The 19,762-nt window shown below is 35.9% G+C and overlaps 1 protein-coding gene across 3 annotated transcripts in view; it reads left to right on the top strand.

Moving 5' to 3' along the window:
• Epha6 (EPH receptor A6) overlaps window positions 1–19,762 on the top strand; it is an 895,033-nt gene that overhangs the window by 57,656 nt on the left and 817,615 nt on the right. For all 3 annotated transcript variants that reach the window (XM_075950396.1, XM_075950493.1, XM_075950569.1), the window contains exon 2: window positions 2,692–2,756. In XM_075950396.1, coding sequence (XP_075806511.1) covers window positions 2,692–2,756 — 65 coding nt within the window. The remainder of the gene's footprint in view (window positions 1–2,691; window positions 2,757–19,762) is intronic.

The raw sequence follows: 19,762 nt of genomic DNA, 5'->3' as shown, positions 1-19,762 counted from the left end.
TTATAATATCATTACATTTCTACCTTTTGTTTCCTGTCTTCAAACCCTCCCACATTCTTTTCTTAGCTCTCCCTCAAAATCGTGTCCTCTTTTTCACTAATATTATTCCATACATATGATGCTCAAGTGTGTATATACTTGCATATTCCTAAATATAACCTGCTGAATCTCTATACTATTACTCGTGTGTATGTCTTTCTGGTTGATCATTGCATATTGGAGAACCATCAGTGAGCTGTTCTCTGGGGAAGACTATTTCTCCCACTATCAGAATCCCTTTATTGCCTGTGGTTATTTGTGTAAGGTTGAGGCTTTGGGGCTTTCTCGTGTTTAATTTGACATATTAATGGTGTTGCCCATGTTCAGAATATGTTCAGGCAAAAGTGTTGATGGACCTTATTAGTTTAGCTTCTGACATTACTAGATAATACATCTTCACCTGATGCTCCCTGATCCTCTGGCTCTTATAATCTCCCTGTCCCCTTAACTGCAACATTCCCTGAGCCTTGGATTTCGGAGTCATTTTATGGATCTATCCATTGTGCTACACAGACCTGCATTTTGATTGGTTGTGGTTTTCTATAATAGTCTCCAACTATTGAAAATAGCAGTTTATTTGATGAAGTGTGGCGGTATAAAGATACATATTAAATTGTTGTTATGTATTATGCTGGTTTAGTAATGGCAGTTGTAGAGTCTCCTCAAGATCTATGATTTCAGTTGCACTGAACATTTGATTAGGGTTTCGGGCCTCACGTGATTTCAGTCTTGTTGAGCAGATCTCATATCCAGTTAGGAAACTATTGGTTACCAACAGGTATGCAGACTATCCCCTTATATTTGTTGTGTTATGCTGGTTTTTATAGATCACAGGTATCATAGCTGGGTTGGGTTTCCCCATCCCTTGGAAGTTCGTTTGGCACTTCTGGTACTATAAAAGCTAGTCTTCAGGCAGGGGCCATTTATGCCAGTTCCTGCTCGGGGTTCTCTGATCTTTGTGTCCGAAGTGCAGGGTGCCTTCGGTAAATAGGGACTTATCTGCAACCTGTGGAGAGACAATCAAGGACAGTATCAACAGACTGTATGTTCTGGGAGTACATTGAGCTGTTTTGACAAACAATTCAAAAGAAGACCCCTTATGTCTGATATTGAGGTTTTGTTAAATATTGATAGAATTAAATAGCCTTTGTCTTTTGATGACAAATTGAGAAAAATTCATTTAAATAATATAAGTATATTCGTATTTAGAATTGTGTTTATTATACATTCTGTTCTGTCTACTCCACCTATCTAAATCCTGCCCTATCAAAAAGCCAAGGCAGTTTCTTTATTAACTAATGAGAGTAATACATAGACAGATCCACTCCTCCATCAAGCAAGGTAAACACTTCTCTGCTGCTAGTGGGAGTGAGAACTTGTACAGTTACCTTTGGGAATCGATATGGTGGTTTCACCAAAAATTGGAAATTAATCTACCTCAAGACCCAGCTATACCACTTCTGGGCATATACCTAATGGATGATCCAGCCTATCACAAGCGCATTTTCTCAACTACATTCACAGATGTTTTATTCATCATGGCAAGAAACTGGAAGCAACTTAGATGTCCCCCTACTGAAGAATGGATAAGGAAAATTTTATGCAAAGGAGATAGTTAATAGCATAATTTCTGATGATTTATGAGATATCCTTAATATTATTTTTCCTTCCCCCGACACATCTTCTGTATTTACTTCATTCCCTTTGCCCAAATAACCTCCTTTTCCCATTTCTACGTCAGGTCCTTTGTATCCTGCTAGTCCCCTTAACCTTCTCCCTCTTCTGTATTTACCTCCATCTCTCATTTCTAAAGAGCACCCCCATCCCTCTTTATTTGATCAGATCACCTGTACACACCAGCATCATATTACCACTTACAACGAGTATTTGTGGCCATTTGTGGAATGATTATTACAATGCTGTGAGGCATGAGATAGAGATTTCAAGCAGTGTTCACCTCCATTACCGTTTGGTACCTCTATTGAACACCTATCCAGTCTTTATCCTCCTGTTTAGAGAAGTCTCATATCAGTTCTTATCATTCAACAGAAGGTTATTTTGGGAGGGATTATTTTTTGGCAGCTTATTTTCTTTTATCAGATTGTGAGTTACTTTTTGTTACATGAAATATTTATAGTTTTAAATTTTGTTTTTTTTCAATCAGCAATTGGTATACACTGTCTAGTAATTATGTATTTCATACTTTAAAGAATAGGTTTATTCAAAAAAAAGTAATCTTTATTTCTTGTTAATATTTATGTAAGATTTAATAACAAAAACAATTCACAGATTCTTATGCTAATACAGCTTTTCTCTAACATACTATGCTCAGAGAATAAACAATGTGGGATATTTCATTAAATTGAAAAATTTGTGGTATTAAAAATAACCTTATAATTTTATTCAATTCTCAGTGTCATTTAAGATGATTAAACCAAATACATGTGCAATATTTTTGCATCAATTTATGACAATTTTATGTGTCTTATCTCAAAATATTATAATAGGCCAATATAAGTAGTTTAAATAATGATCACAAAGCTACTGTGATGGAGAAGCAGTAAGAATATTTTGTATTAATGATGCAACTAATATTGATACAGTTTTTCATCAATTGTGAAACTCATTAAAGTTTTATCTATTTAATTCTAGTTGTGTTGCTTGATACAACTACCGTGATGGGAGAGCTAGGATGGAAAACATATCCATTAAACGGGGTAAGTTTAAATATCATTAAAGTTTCAAAGTTACTATTCACCGTGGGTTTGTAGGATTTTCTATGAAAATTAAAGGAACCATGGATTGGTGTAGATGTTTGTATATAATTTAAGTCATATAGAAAAGATTAAAGTCGAGTTGAACTGGTAGTATATGGGGACTTGTGCTCTTTTAAATTAATAATTATTCTTTTGTATCACATTTTAAGCATAATAATTAGATATGTATACACATAACCATTTTCATTAAAATAAATTTATGTTTAATTGTATAGTTCCATGATGTTTTTTTTTCTGTAAACAGGTTATATATAATAATTTTAAAGGTATCTGTGTATACACAAAATATATCATGGTTTGAATGAACAAATACTAGCAATATACTGGTGGACAGAAAATTCTATTTGCCACAGAAGTGTTTTGGGACTTGACTAGGTGATACATTGTAACTCCTTTCTGAAATCTTGAAAGTTGCTTCTAAAGTCTTATTTAAATGTGTAATCTAGAAAATATATTATTTTCTAAGTATTTATATTTTAGCAGTGGTTATTATTGAGTTTTTGTATATTTCAGTTTGTTTTATATAATGCCTGCTTTCCAATGTATTTCTGCTTCATTTTTATAGTAAGCTAAGCTAAAAGGGTGGTTAGTAAAGGTTTTTACTTTTATTTATTTATTAATAAAACACAAATTAAATAGATATAGCTAAATGTTTTCAACAGCTTTATTACTTTTATTTTTCTTCTACAAATGTTCTAATTCATCAGTTCTTTACTGATAATGTTTTGCATTGCTTCCATTATTTTGTCTTCAAATACAAATCTAGTAGGAAAAGTTCACCTTGGAATATATTTACATTTTTAGACTCTTTCCCAGAAACAGACATTTTGCATCAAATGTTATTTGTTAAACAAGTGTTTTTCAAACTCAAACTCAAATTAGGCAGAGTGAAATCTTCTTTTAATTGAGTATGTACTTGTCATTTGTTTTATAGTCAATGTGTAATTTTATATTTAAGTTTATATTTTATTCTAGTGTCACCACAAATTTCTGTAATAATGGTATTTCTAGAATGCACTGCATGAACTGATAACACATAATTTCATAACTATTTCCATAAAATCCCTATTTTTAGAATCTTTCCCAAAAATAGACATTTTATATCAAGTGTTATTCATTAAACAAGTGCTTTTAAAACTAAAAGAATTATGCTGAGTTTTCTCTGTTTTTTAATCGCAATTAAACTGACTCCAAATTTACCAAGTTAATCAGAGAATAATAACTTTTGTTTTGGCATCTAAATAACCCCTGCATGTATCCTAGTAGCAAACTGTTTATAAGATATTTGTAGTTATAAAAATCAGTTAAGCTAGGTAAAAGAGCATATTGTCTATAAGCCAAATATCATCATTTTATAAGGTTAATGTTTACCACATGAAGAGTCAATGGGACATCTACTAATAGTTTTGTTTATGTATTGTGACACCTGCATTTGTGAAATAACTTATCAAAGCCCAAGACCATACTACATTTTGAAACATTTTATCATGCACTGTTATTTTCTAAAACTATATATATATATATATATATATTTGTTGAACTCTGAAAATAAGAACTTAATTGACAATTTCTTTCTTCAAAAGTAAATGAAAAATTTCACTATTTTCCAAACTGCTATTTAAATAAGTTTTACTCTGAGAAACTCTACAACATATGTGGTTTTTTAAATGTCCTGTATGTTAATTTCCGCTGTAGTATTTTACACTTCAAATAATTGCATGCAGTTTAATGAATGAATACAATAATTATACAAATACATATTTCATTAATTTTAGTGCTCCAGTGACATTTTATTACATCTTAGTGGTGTGTGTGTGTGTGTGTGTGTGTGTGTGTGTGTGTGTGTAAATGTCTAAATTATGGACAATAAACAACATGCAGTTATTGTTATCTCATTCCACTATGTAAATTCCATGGATCAAATTGGAATTTACATACCCTTTCTAGGTGAGCCATCTCATTGGTCCTAATATGACATTTTATAGCTATGAAATTTAATCCTTTTACAAAGAGAAGAAAACATTGAGTATTCATTATCTTAGATTATTGTGAGGATAAAATATTTAAGGGATAGAAGAAACTAAAGAAGCATATTTTGCCAGGCAGTGGTGGCGCATACCTTTAATTCCAGCACTGGGGAGGCAGAGGCAGGCAGATCTCTGTGAGTTCAAGGTCAGCCTGGTCTACGATGTTAGTTCCAGAACAGGCTCCAAAGCTACAGAGAAACCCTGTCTTGAAAAAAAAAAAGGATTTTATGATTATCATTGCAATAACTCTAAATATTTTTAAAAAGAGAAAACTGAAAAATTTGATGTTACATAGGTTGCTTGTTTTCTTTATTGGAATTGTCTTTCCACCATAGGTCAGTTATTTTTTCTTTTGCACTAAAAGCAATATGTAATCATCACAGTGATACATTAAATAAGTAAACTGGAAGTAAAAATGCATATTTGTTTAAATCTATTGTAATATAAACTAATGTATATATTCTGACACTGAACATGAACTTCTTGAAAAATAACATACTGATTATCAGATTTTCAAGGTTTGTTTGTCAATAATATATGTAAGTGCTCATTCTTTATTACCTGAAATCTCGTGCAAGAGGAAAGCAGTATAGCAATGTAAATTAGATAATCTCTGACCATTTCATAGGTTGGTGTCTAAAGTTTTATTTATCTAACTTCTCTCTACATATTTCACAGGATTCTGAAACATATATTTTCTTCTTTCCTAAAACTTTCACCTTTTCTTGTAAGATAAGTGATCACAAATTACCTTAATTTTAATTTAACTAAAAATACCTTTATTGCTATTTTTTACATTAATCTACTTGTGTGCATGTGTAAGTGTGTGCAAGCTAGTGCATGTGCAGTTGTGTGTATGTGCACATGCACACGCATACCCATGTGTATCGCATTCTTGTGTATAGGTCCAGGGTTAATTTTCAGGAATCAGTTCTAAATTATCCGAGGTTTTTTTTTTCTTTTTTTTTTTTATCTTTTGCCTCTGGGATCTACCATGTGACCTACAGAGATTAAACTCAAGTCTCCAGGCTTGTAAGTAAGCATTTTCTCATTGGGCCGTCTTACCAAGCCACACACTTTATTTTCCATGGTCTATTTTGTAGGATATTATTTAGAAACGCTTTATGTGTCTTGTACAAAATCCCTGACAAACTAAACTTGAGGTAAAATTTGGCTCACAGTTCATGGACAGAGTCTATTATGCAGAGAATTCATGGAGACAACCTTGATATAGTTGGTCATATTGCATTCAAAGGCAGGAAAAAAGAAAGCTAAAACCTAATGTTTTTGCTCTTTTTCTCCATTTTATACAATCCAGAACCTGGTCCACATTTAGAGTAGTTGCTTTCTATCTCAATTAAACCATTCTAATAGGTCTCTCAAGCCAAGCCCCAATACAAGATCAGTTCACTTTGGCAAACAGTATTAACAATACCAACTCCATGTCCCTTCAACTGAGCATTCAACCATGTAACTAAGAAGTCCTAACTTTCCAATTAAAACTCATGTTCATCTCATAATGCAAAATTTATTCAGTTCAGTTTTTAAAAACCCCTGTAGGCGAAGGCTGCTTGTTTGCTCCCGCTGCCCAGACCTCAAATAATTGCACAGAAACAGTATTAATTAAAACATTGCTTAGCCAATCAATTAAGCATATTACTAGCCAACTCATATCTTGAATTAACCCATTCACATTATTTTACCATAAGGCTCTTGGTTTACAAATAAGGTTCTGGATGGAAGTTCGTATCTTTCTCCTCCGGTGGCTACATGGTATCTCTTTAACTCTGCCCACTCTCTATATATTTCTCTTACTGCCTGACTATATTCTGTTCTGCTATAGGCTAAAGCGGTTTCTTTTATTAACCAATGGTATTAAAACATATTCACAGCATATGAGGGGAATCCCATATCATTTATCCTTTTTCTGTCTAAATAAAAAGGAAGGTTTTACTCATGTTCTCCCTCCTTCGCTCCTCATTTGAACCTTGGGAGCTCAGTCCATTGCTCCAATGTGGGTCTCTGTCTCTATTCCATCCATCGCCAGATGAAGGTTCTATGGTGATATGCAAGATATTCATTAGTATGGCTATAGGATCGGGCCATTCAGGCTTTCTCTCCTCAGCTTCCCAAGGACCTAGCTGGAGACATATCTCTGGATCCCTGGGAACCCCTCTAGAGTCAAGACTCTTGCCAACCCTAAAATGGCTCCCTTAATTAAGATATATACTTCTCTGCTCCCATATCTACCCTTCCTTTATCCCAACCATCCCATTCCCCCAAGCTCTCCCCATCCTCTCCTTCTCACTTTTCTCACCCCATCTCCCCTTTCCCCCCATCCCACCCCACCGCCCAGTTCCAAATTTTTGCCAAGACTTCCAATATCCAGGAGGATAACTATATGTTATTCTTTGGGTTCACATTCTTATTTAGCTTCCCTAGGAGCATGAATTATAGGCTCAATATTCTTTATTTGTGGCTAAAAACCAATTATGAGTGAATAACGGGAGCTCACCAAGGCCAGATAGACTGGGACTGAAAAAGCATGGGATAAAAACCTGACTCTCTGAACAAGGTGGACAATGAGGGCTGCTGAGAAGCCAAGGACAGTGGCACTGGGTTTTGATCCTACTGCATGTATTGGCTTTGTGGAAGCCTAGTCTGTCTAGATGCTCACCTTCCTAGTCCTGGATGGAGGGGGGAGGACCTTGGACTTCCCACAGTGCAGGGAACCCTGACTGCTCTTAAAACTATAGAGGGAGGGGGAGAGGAGGGGGTAGGGAGTGGGAGGAGGGGGAGGGAAAAGGGATGCGGGGAGGAGGCGGAAATTTTTAATTAAAAAATTCAAAAAGGAAGGTTTTAATTTTAACATAGTAAAATTACATATAGCAAAACAGTTATCCAGCAAGAATTACATGTACAATATTTATGTCTTCTTTATGTTTTATTATTACTAAGAAAAACTATAATTATAACTATTTATTTTTTTAACTCCATCAAAGATCTTAGAAGGATATTACCTAAATTAACACAAAGTGCATTGTAAGCAACTTCCATAGCTCTAGGATTGGCAGACATTTCGCTGCCTGGACAGTCACCCAAAGCTCCTTTGTAACCTTGGAACATCCAATTTTTAGCCTACAGGCCCATAATGTCTGGCAGACTTTTTATTAATTAGGAAATTTTTTTTTAAATATTTATTTATTTATTTATTTATTTATTTATTTATTTATTTATTTATTTATTATGTATACAATATTCTGTCTGTATGCCTGAAGGCCAGAAGAGGGCGCCAGACCTCTTTACAGATGGTTGTGAGCCACCATGTGGTTGCCGGGAATTGAACTCAGGACCTTTGGAAGAGCAGGCAATGCTCTTAACCACTGAGCCATCTCTCCAGCCCTAATTAGGAAATTTTAAAGACAATTTTGACTACATTGGCAGTTTGTCAGTAAATTTCTTTTGTGTCCTTTAGAATGTCTGTGCCACTGAGGATATATTTAGGAAGTGGTCTCCTGTGCCCATGCATTCAAGTGTACTTCCCACTTTCTTTTCAATGAGGTTCAATGTTGTTGGCTTTATGTTGATGTCTTTGATCCATTTTGACTTGAGTTTTGTGCATGGTGATAGATATGGGTCTATTTTCATTCTTCTACGGGTTAATATCCAGTTATGCCAGCACCATTTGTTGATGCAAAATACTCAATAAAATACTGGCAAATATAATCCACGAACACATCAGAAAAATCATCCACATGATCAATTTAGCTTCATCCCAGATAGTCAGGGATCATTCAGTGTATGCAAGTATTTCCATGTAACTCATTATATAAACAACCTGAAAAATAAAAACCACATGATCATCTTATTAGATGCTGAAAAAGCCGTTAACAAAATACAACATCCCTTCATGATAAAGGTCTTGAAGAGATCAAGGATACAAAGACCATACCTAAACATAATAAGTCAATATACAGCAAGCTAATAGCCAATGTCAAACTAAATGAAGAGAAACTCACAGTGATCCCAATGAAATCAGAAACAAGACAAGGTTGTGCACTCTCTCCATATCTATTAAATATAGTTCTTGAGATTCTTGCTAGAACAATAAGAAAACAAAAGGAGATCAAGGGCATACAATTTGGAAAAGAAGTGGTCAAACTCTCACTATTTGCTGAGTAGTTCCTTGTAAGTGGAGATTGCTCTTCATTTTCCTGGCTACTGAGCCCCTAATGATTGATGTTTGATTCTCCTCTGTGTACTGTGATTACAATTAATGAATAAAGTAACTGCTTTGGACCAATATCAGGGCAGAACAGAGGTAGGCAGGGAAAACTAAGCTGAATATTGGGAAAAAGGTGTAGTCAAGGAGAAGCCATATATACCCACCAGAGACAGACACCAGATGGAACTTTTTCTGGTAAGCTACAGCCATGTGGTGATACAAAGATGAATAGAAATGGCTTTAATTAATATGTAAGGATTAGCCCAAAAGAAGCTAGAACTAATAGGCCAAGCAAGCATTTAATTAATAGAGTTTCTGTGTGGTTATTTTGGGAGTCTGGTTTGATGGAAAATGAATAAATTGCTTCCAACAACAAACAATCATGTAGAAACTATATTAGTTACAACACTCTTTGGCCTATTAATTTAGGCTTCTTATTTGCTAATTCTTACATATTAAATTAGCCCATTTATATTACTTTATGTTTTACCATTAGGCTTGTGGTTTGTTATCTCTTGCTTCTTGGGCAGCTCCATGCCTTCTGCCTCCTTAGGCAGCTACGTGATATGTCTCTGACTCCACCTACTCTATATCTCTTTCAGCCTAGCTATATTCTACCCTTGCAGAGGCCAAAACAGGTCTATTCATTAACCAATTTATACAGCATAGATGCAGAAGGACATTCCACATCTGTTCCTGATAGTCCATGTTCTCCTCTGAAGCCACATGATACAAGAAAAAAGACAATCCTCATCTTCATGCCTCCTGCTAGAACAGCTGATTAAGCACCAGTTACAGCATTCCAAACCTTTCCTAACCTAAAGGTATAGAATTTCTCAATTCTTTGCATGAATAAGTTGTAAACGCCTATCAACGATATGATCAGGTTTATCAAAGAAACAATAGAACTTCTAGATACCAATTTTCTGTATTAGTAAAGTTGTACATTGTCGTAACAATATTCATTCCATGAGCTACTTTAGAAAGGATGGCCTTATTTTGACTTTCAATTGAAGGGTGCACTCTTGCATGATAGAGAAGTCATGTAACTGCTAAAGGGTGGTTACTCAATAGTAAGTAAAAATTATGACAGCTGAAAAGAAAAGGTCATAAGGAAACAGACAGATTGGGCGAATCAGTGCTGCTTGAAGTAACAATATGGCCACTAAACTGCCAAATCCTGCATGGTTCCAGGGATGGACCTAACTGGGGTAGAGATAGATTAAGAAAATAACAGGCACAATAACACTTGGGCACAGAATAGCTGGGATTGGGCATATTGTGTTTGCTCTAATGAAACAGCTACAACATGCAGAAGCTGAGAGTGTTGAACAGGGAGAGAGGTTATTAGATACAGTTGAACAGTGGGGTTTATAGTATATAGCTGAACAAGTAGGCAAGTTTAGCTAATTTCAGTAAGAGCAGTCTATATGGGGGGCAGTCTTCAGGATATAATCAGCAGAAGGAAGGGAGCTATAGTAGACATTTTGTGAACACAATGTAGATATTGTAGACATTTACTCATACTAGAGAAAGGCTTTGTAATTTCTCTGTACTTCACACAAGGAAGGCTCTGTCACTTCCATATATGAGGTCCTGGTCCTTGACATGGCCACAATACACATTCACTCTACACTTCACTCAGCACACCAAAACTCTTGATTGAATGCTATGTATTCTTTAAATAAATTCCATAATTTGGTTTCTATATAATATTAATATATATTGAATAATCTATCCAATTTCTTAGTATGTACTTTTATTTATACATATGCCTATATATTGATTTTGAGAAGCTGAATTCCCTTACCTTAGACTGCTAGATTGCAAATTCCTGTTATAATGCCAACTGCAGTTTGTAATAATAACGGAACTCATGATAGTAGTGACAAAAGGAGCCCTGGCACTAATCTGAAGCAGACAAAGAAAAGAAGAAAAAGCTCAAACACTACAATCTTTCAGAGTACACAGGACCATGAATTAAGGCAAGCTGCTGGCTTCCTTTCATCCACTCATGCAGTGAGTTAGGGAAATGACCTCCCTGCATAAAGGAAATATGATAAAACAGAGATGAATGAATTTATGTAGTTTTATTAGAGGCCATTAAAATTTAAATATTTAATAGATATACAACCATGATTCCTGTCACTTCTCGCCCCACTATTTCATACACCCATCCAAGGAAATTGATTGCTGTCTTATTTTTTCATTAACTGAAAGAGCATATATAAAACTAGATGAAATTAATTTTGAGCTAAGGGAAGGTAATAATGGGAAAGCAGGCTATAGTGATTTCTAAAACCAGATGTGAAATGTTTACTATTTGTGAATAAGTGATTGCTTTCATATTCTTTTAGCACATCCGTGTAAGTATGTATAGAATTTTTTCCAGTGGCTCTGCTTTTTTAATATATAGAATCAATGTCTTATAAATATTTAGTTTTTAAAATGTTTTAGTATCTTTAACCCAAGTCCCTGATTATATAATACACTATTTTTCCTTCATTACTTCTAATTTTTGATTTGGGAACTCTTGATTTTATATTTAAAATTATTTCTGGAGTTGTAAAGACTCAGACTCAGCTAAGATGCTGGGATGTTTAAATTTTGTAGTTTTTGTTTGTTTGTTTCAGCAGGTTGAAATCAATTTTAACCAGAATTATTTAAAAACATGTAAGTGTTGCGCTAGGATAGGGTCATTTCAGGTTCCCTATCCTCAGCTGCCCAAGGAGCTAACTGGGGACCTCAGCTTGGGCCCCTGGGAGCCCCTCTAGGGTCAATTCTCCTGCCCACCCTAAAGTGGGTCCCTTAACTAAGAATTGTGGTTCCGTGCTCCCCTATCCAACCTTCCTTTATCCCAATCCTCCTGTTTCCCCAAGTCCCCCCTCCTTCCCTTCTACCTTTTCTCTCCCCGTCTCCCCTTACCCCCATCCCACCCCACCCCCAAGATCCCACTTTTCTCCCCGGCAATTTTGTCTACTTCCCTTATCCAAGAGGATAACTATATGTTTTTCCTTGTGTTCACCTTCTTACTTAGCTTCTTTAGGTTCGCCAATTGTAGACTCCGTGACCCCTATTTATGGCTAGAAACCAATTATGAGTGAGTACATCCCATGTTCTTCTTTTTGGGTCTGGGATACCTCACTCAGGATAGTGTTTTCTATTTCCATCCATTTGCATGGAATATCTTGCATATCATCCTAGAACTTTCATCTGGCGATGGATGGAGATAGAGACAGAGACCCACACTGGAGCAATGGACTGAGATCCCAAGGTCCCAATGAGGAGCAGAAGAAGGGAGAACATGAGCAAAGAAGTCGGGACCACGAGGGGTGCACCCACCCACTGAGACAGTGGAGCTGATCTACTGGGAGCTCACCAAGGCCAGCTGGACTGTTACCAAAAAAGCATGGGATAAAACTGGACTCTCTGAACATGACGAACAATGAGGGCTGATGAGACGCCAAGGACAATGGCAAGGGGTTTTGATCCTACTTAATGTGCTGGCTTGGTGGGAGCCTAGCCAGTTTGGATGTTCACCTTCCTAGATATGGACGGAGGGGGGAGGACCTAGGACTTACCACAGGGCAGGGAACCCTGACTGCTCTTTGGACTGGAGAGGGAGGGGGAGAGGAGTGGGGGGAAGGGGAGAGGGGTGGGAGGAGGGGGAGAAGAGTGGGAGGAGGGGGAGGGAAATGGGAGGCTGGGAGGAGGTGGAAATTTGTTTTTTTTTTCTTTATTCTTCTTTTATCAATAAAAAAAAAGAAAAAAAATCATGGCAAAGAAAAAAAAAAAAAGAAAACACAAACAAGGCAGGCCCGTTCATGTTACATATGCAGACAAACACTCATACACATAAAATAAAAATAAATACGTCTTTCAAAAATCCAAAAAAAAAAAACATGTAAGTGTTTTCATTTTCAAATGAATCCCAGATAAAATCACATGAATACTTTGGGAAATTAATAGTAAATATTTAAGATTCAGGTAACATGTTATAGGGAGAGTTTTAATATAATTAATTGGTTACTTTCTAGTAATGAGCTCATTCTTCTACGCTGGGGAAAAGAAAAATATCCTACAGATTTTCTTCCTATAGATCTTTCAACCAATGTCCATCGCTGTTTCATGTACCACTTCATCATTGGTTTAACTCCTTGTTTATATACCTTGTGATTCACCATGGTGTATTCAATGGCTTTGAGACTCTCTGCAGCTTATTCCCTCGGCCATTCTAGTGGTACTTTAACATGTGTCTTAACATCCATGTCTCTACCTTACTTTTCTCCTTGTTTTAACTTGTAGTCATTATCTGTCACTCTCCATTTATCATCGGACACATCCTGAGCTTTAGTCATCTGCAGTTTCCAGTTTTTCCGGAAACATGTTATGGTTTCCTATGTCTTGCTTACTTTTGACTCTGGTTATCAGATCTTATGTCTGCTGGCCTGCAATTAAACACTGTGATGATTCCTACCCTTTTCTAGAAAACTGATACTACTAAAAATTAAATTGGGAAAGACTATCTCAGGAATGTATGAAACTCAATGCCTATCACAATATTTGACACACTCCGTTTAAATGTGTGGTAAATTGTTAGTGTAAAGAACTGATTGCTTTGTGTGCACGTAGAATTATGTTAAGACAAGGAGTACAGCCTGACAGAAATGCAATAAAAGTTGTTTGAATAGATAAATACACACCTGACAACATTTTAGTTAATATACTAGTTGGAGACTATGTTTGCCAATGTAATTAAAGATGAAAGCATCAAGACTAACTCTACAAAAATAATTTCTGGGGAAAAAGATGAAATTGTAGTAAACATTTAAGTGTGTTCTTTTTCAAAGAAAAATAGTATAGCTAGGAAGGTTTAAATATTGACTTTAAATTTCGTGTTTTATCTAATCTGATTCATTCTCCTATTATCATTATTTATAAAATAAATGTTCAAAGATGGAAAGAAAGTTACTTACTTATTAAATAAAAGAACTATAAAAAAACTTTAAAGCTTTTTAAGCAACAACATCAAGACATAGAACACTTCAGAAAATTAATGACCAGTTTAGAGTGGTTGATGAGCTGAAACCCATCTGGGAAATATTAACCCCAGTTGGTTGTAAATTCTGCACCAAGTTATTGAGATGATAATAAAAAGTAGAACATATGGATTTTTAATGGTTTATAGACAAACTGTATTTTTAGAGAACTTAAATTAAGGGACTAAGTATTTAAAAACATAGGTCAGCATTAAATGTTGAACAGGGTATTTTTTTTGTAATTTGTATGCCATGTAATTATTATTTTGGAATAATATGCAATAGTAAGCAAAGTAGATTCTTAAAATGATTTTTTTTCATTCAGCAAAGTAAATTTTTTTGGCTAATAAATGAAATGCTTTTCTTATTTGTCATCACCCCTATAATTAAGAAGCATATATGTAAATTTAAAATTAAAGAAGCTTTTCAAGTAGATATATAAACAAGATAAGCATGTTTACATACATACACATGTACACATAAACACACATTTATTTTGAAGGTTTATCCAAACTGAGAAGAATATTTTTGAAAAGTGATATTAATTTTTATTTTGAAAGACAAATTTAAGTTTTTCATGTAATTAAATTGTATGCTTGCCTTTATTGCAATGCCCTAAAACCCATTCTAGAAAATAAAACTAAATAAAATAACTAAATAAAACTCTTATCACTTTCCGTATTTTTAATATATGGTAAAAGATGCACATAACCATGAAACCACAGTTATTTTTATTTCTCTTCAAATGCCCTCATATTGAAAGCAAAAAAATTTATAATATTGTTTTCAGGTACTAGATACCTATTTTTCGTGAGCCTAAGAAACACATGTATAACATTTGTGAATGATATTAAAGCTGTGTTTTGATCTTGCTTTGTGTGTTCTAGAAGAACAAACTTCTGGATAAATTTCTTAACTAGATTGCTCTACTGTTTAAAAATGCCAGAGAGAAAAGCAATGAAAAGATTTGTTTTGGCCTAGAGTCATAGATTTTTTTCCAAGGTCAACTAATTCATTGTTTCTGAGTCAATGGGAAGACAGAAACTTCATGGCAGAAGGCTATGGGGAAGGACAGGTGCTGATCTGTGACAGTGAAGAATAAGAAGGAGAGCTCTAGCTCCTAATAATCCATCCATGTGAAAATTGCTAAGTGGATGAATCCCTTTATGAAGTTAGTGTGCAAAAGCATCTTTTTTTTTTTTAGAGTTTCTTCCTTGAATTTATTTCTTTTTTTTGTTTTTTTTTGTTTTTGTTTTTTATTGATAAAAGGAGAATAAAAAAAAATTTCCACCTCCTCCGAGCCTCCCATTTCCCTCCCCCTCCTCCCCCTCTTCTACTCCTTCTCCCACCCTTCTCTCCCTCCCCCCACTCCTCTCCCCCTCCCTCTCCAGTCCAAAGAGCAGTCAGGGTTCCCTGCCCAGGGGTAAGTCCTAGGTCCTCACCCCTCCGTCCATATCAAGAAAGGTGAACATCCAAACTGGCTAGGCTCCCACCAAGCCAGCACATTAAGTAGGATCAAAACCCCATGCCATTGTCCTTGGCGTCTCATCAGCCCTCATTGTTCGCCATGTTCAGAGAGTCCAGTTTTATCCCATGCTATTTCGGTAACAGTCCAGCTGGCCTTGGTGAGCTCCCAGTAGATCAGCTCCACTGTCTCAGTGGGTGGGTGCACCCCTCGTGGTCCCGACTTCTTTGCTCATGTTCTCCCTTCTTCTGCTCCTCATTGGGACCTTGGGATCTCAGTCCATTGCTCCAGTGTGGGTCTCTGTCTCTATCTCCATCCATCGCCAGATGAAGGTTCTATGATGATATGCAAGATATTCGTCAGTATTGCTCTAGGATAGGGTCATTTCAGGTTCCCTATCCTCAGCTGCCCAAGGAACTAACTGGGGACCTCAGCTTGGGCACCTGGGAGCCCCTCTAGGGTCAAGTCTCTTGCCCACCCTAAAGTGGCTCCCTTAACTAAGAATTGTGGTTCCGAGCTCCCCTATCCAACCTTCCTTTATCCCAATCCTCCTGTTTCCCCAAGTCCCCCCTCCTTCCCTTCTACCTTTTCTCTCCCCATCTCCCCTTACCCCCATCCCACCCCACCCCCAAGATCCCAATTTTCTCCCCGGCAATTTTGTCTACTTCCCTTAGCCAACAGGATAACTATATGTTTTTCCTTGGGTTCCCCTTCTTACTTAGCTTCTTTAGGTTCACCTATTGTAGACTCCGTGGCCCCTATTTATGGCTAGAAACCAATTATGAGTGAGTACATCCCATGTTCATCTTTTTGGGTCTGGGATACCTCACTCAGGATAGTGTTTTCTATTTCCATCCATTTGCATGCAAAATTTGAGAAGTCATTGTTTTTTTACCGCAGCGTAGTACTCCAGTGTGTATATATTCCATACTTTCTTCATCCATTCTTCTATAGAAGGGCATCTAGGTTGTTTCCAGGTTCTGGCTATTACAAATAATACTGCTATGAACATAGTTGAACAAATGCTTTTGTCATATGATAGAGCATCTCTTGGGTATATTCCCAAGAGTGGTATTGCTGGGTCCAGGGGTAGGTTGATCCCGAATTTCCTGAGAAACCGAAACACTGACTTCCACAGTGGTTGCACAAGATTGCATTCCCACCAGCAATGGATGAGGGTACCCCGTCCTACACAGCCTCTCCAGCAAAGGCTATCCTTGGTGTTTTTGACTTTAGCCATTCTGACAGGTGTAAGATGATATCCTGGGAGGATCAACATAGTAAAAATGGCAATTCTACCAAAGGCAAATTATAGATTCAATGCAATCCCCATCAAGATCCCATCAAAATTCTTCACAGATCTGGAGAGGACAATAATCAACTTTATATGGAAATGGAAAAACAAAAAACCCAGGATAGCCAAAACAATCCTATACAATAAAGGATCCTCTGGAGGCATTACCATCCCTGACTTCAAACTCTATTACAGAGCTACAGTAATGAAAACAGTGTGGTACTGGCATAAAAACAGAGAAGTCGACCAATGGAATCGTATAGAAGACCCGGATTTTATCCCACAAACCTATGAACACCTCATTTTCGATAAAGGAGCTAAAAGTATACAATGGAAGAAAGAAAGCTTCTTCAACAAATGGTGCTGGCACAACTGGATATCAACCTGTAGAAGATTGAAAATAGACCCATATCTATCACCGTGCACAAAACTCAAGTACAAATGGATTAAAGACCTCACTATCAGTCAGAACACATTGAACCTGATAGAAGAGAAAGTGGGAAGTACCCTACATCAGATGGGCACAGGAGATCGCTTCCTATGTGTAACCCCAACAGCTCAGACATTAAGGGCAACATTGGATAAATGGTACCTACTAAAACTGGGAAGCTTCTGTAAAGCAAAGGACACTGTCACCAAGACAAAAAGGCAACCTACTGACTGGGAGAAGATCTTCACCAACCCCGCAAAAGGATCTTAAGTTCTTCAGCCCATGATCCCTTGAGACATTTCTGTTCAATCCACAACAGTGGTTTAATTTTTCTAGCAGACCTGGTAGGTTTGGGAACCTTATGATGCTTTATAAAACCAGGACATAATCTCCTTTTTGCTTTTGAATACAGATTTTCACTTCAGAAGCAGAATGGCTGCTAACTAATTATAAACATATCTTTATGCATCTTATTCTTGGTTTGCCCCTTCTTCTCAGGCATTTGCTCTCTGTTGAGAAATGCATACAACTTGAACCCAGTGTCCTCAAAATACACCTCTCTGCAGTATGATCTTTCTGTATCAAGCAAAATATGTTATCCTACAAAGATTGATGTTAACAAAAATTAAGAGACATGCCAATGAAGCACCAAATATATACAGAACAAAGTGTAGAGAGGGAGTTCGGGGAGATAATTTAAATTAAAATATTATTCAGTAAGTTTTTGCACCAGATAGTAGAATTCTTACCCTTGTTTGCTTCTTAGTTCCATTTTCATGGAATACATGTGAGAAAACTCAATCTAGATGATAACCTTCATGAACAAGGGCATTGGACATGATGTTCCACACCTAACTTAGGAGCTATGGGCCATTTATAGCTACAGGGAAAGAAAAAGTCCATTTTCTCTGAGTATAGCCCCAAGTAAGTTGGCCACATTTCAGTGGAGAATCACATGAACAAGACTATATGATCTCACAAAATGGGCTGAATGGGTGTAATAAGAGGACATGGTGTTTTATGGGTAAGGATAAGGGCATATATAAGAGGAATTTGGGGGTAAGCAAATATGATTTTAAAAGTATGATAAAAACATGCTGTGTGAAATTTAAGCAATAATATGTATATATTAGTATCCTCATTTCTATTCACTTATTTGGAAGCTGTCTGTGGGCCTAGCATGCTGTACAAGTCTGCTGAAGTGTAGTGGCTTCCTTCTAATGTTCTAAAAAGGCTTTCAGAGTATTTTTCTGAGTATGCAGATATATATTATGGCCTATTCAATAGACATATTCACAATAAATCCTGATGGTTCATTTTTTCCTTTGTTCCTAAATAATTAGTTGAGCATGAGGAGATGCATTATACCTCATTGTGAACTACCTGGTACTTCCCTTTAGTGCAAAATTTTTCTCAAGATAGAACATTTTCTTCCTGAAAGTCTAATTCTAAACTGCTAAAAAAATAATATTTCAGACATAAAAGTTAAATGTTGATTTTGCATTACTTGGGTTTTAATATATCAATATTTCTGGAGTTAATTTACTTTGTGGTAAATATTACTAAAGACAGACAATGTCTATTGAAAGTAATATTCCACATTTGAAACTGAGCCATTAAATGAAACAATAATTGGAATTAAAATGCCCTTTTTACAAATTGTATTAGTTATCTTTTTATTACTATATTAATATGCCTGAGGCAATTCACTTATGAAGAAAAGATTGATTTAGTTCACAGTTCTGGAAGTTTTAGTCCAAGATTTCACAACTCCTTTCTATATTTCATCTTTTTTATTTCCATCTTTCTTTCTTCCTTCTGTTATTTCATTTCTTCTGTTGTTCTGCTAATAGGATAATCAGAGGTCAATATTAGAGAGAAAATTATGAGCAAGCAATTTATGTCTTGTACAAAGAATTAAGAAAAGAATGGTACCAGGCCTCCTCCACAGTCTTCTTGGAGCATGTGCTCCCAGAAAATTAAGGATCATACCCAAAAGTCTTCAATATAAAATCCATTAACATATATCAGGAGTGTCTCCATAGGTACCGAGGTCTTGTCACATGTACCTTTGGGAGGCATCCACATGAGAAATATAATGTTTATTTTCAAATATTTATTATTTAAACTTTTTAAAATAGCAAATAATTCTATATGAATCATTATTTTATGCTTTGCAATTTTTATTTAAGAACTGCTAAGGATAAAATACAAATTTATATTTAAGTGAGAGAATTATATCTGATAGTACTAGAATCTATTTTAGCATACAGACCAGTGAAGTATTGTTTCACTGGTCATTACTTCTTTCCTTATATGGTTATCAGCTTGTTTATATAACAAACTGCCTGCAATATGAATCAAGAAAGAATAAAAACTTATTTTGGCCTTAGGTTTCAATCAGATCTTCAGTGTCTAGGTAGATGATTGTTTTTCTTCTTTTGATTTTGGCCTTGGAATAAAGCA

Source organism: Microtus pennsylvanicus, chromosome 1 (assembly GCF_037038515.1).
Source record: "Microtus pennsylvanicus isolate mMicPen1 chromosome 1, mMicPen1.hap1, whole genome shotgun sequence".
NCBI classification, from domain to species: Eukaryota; Metazoa; Chordata; class Mammalia; order Rodentia; family Cricetidae; genus Microtus; species Microtus pennsylvanicus.
Note: the sequence above shows the minus strand (reverse complement) of the source record. Positions and strands in the feature narration are given on the sequence as shown.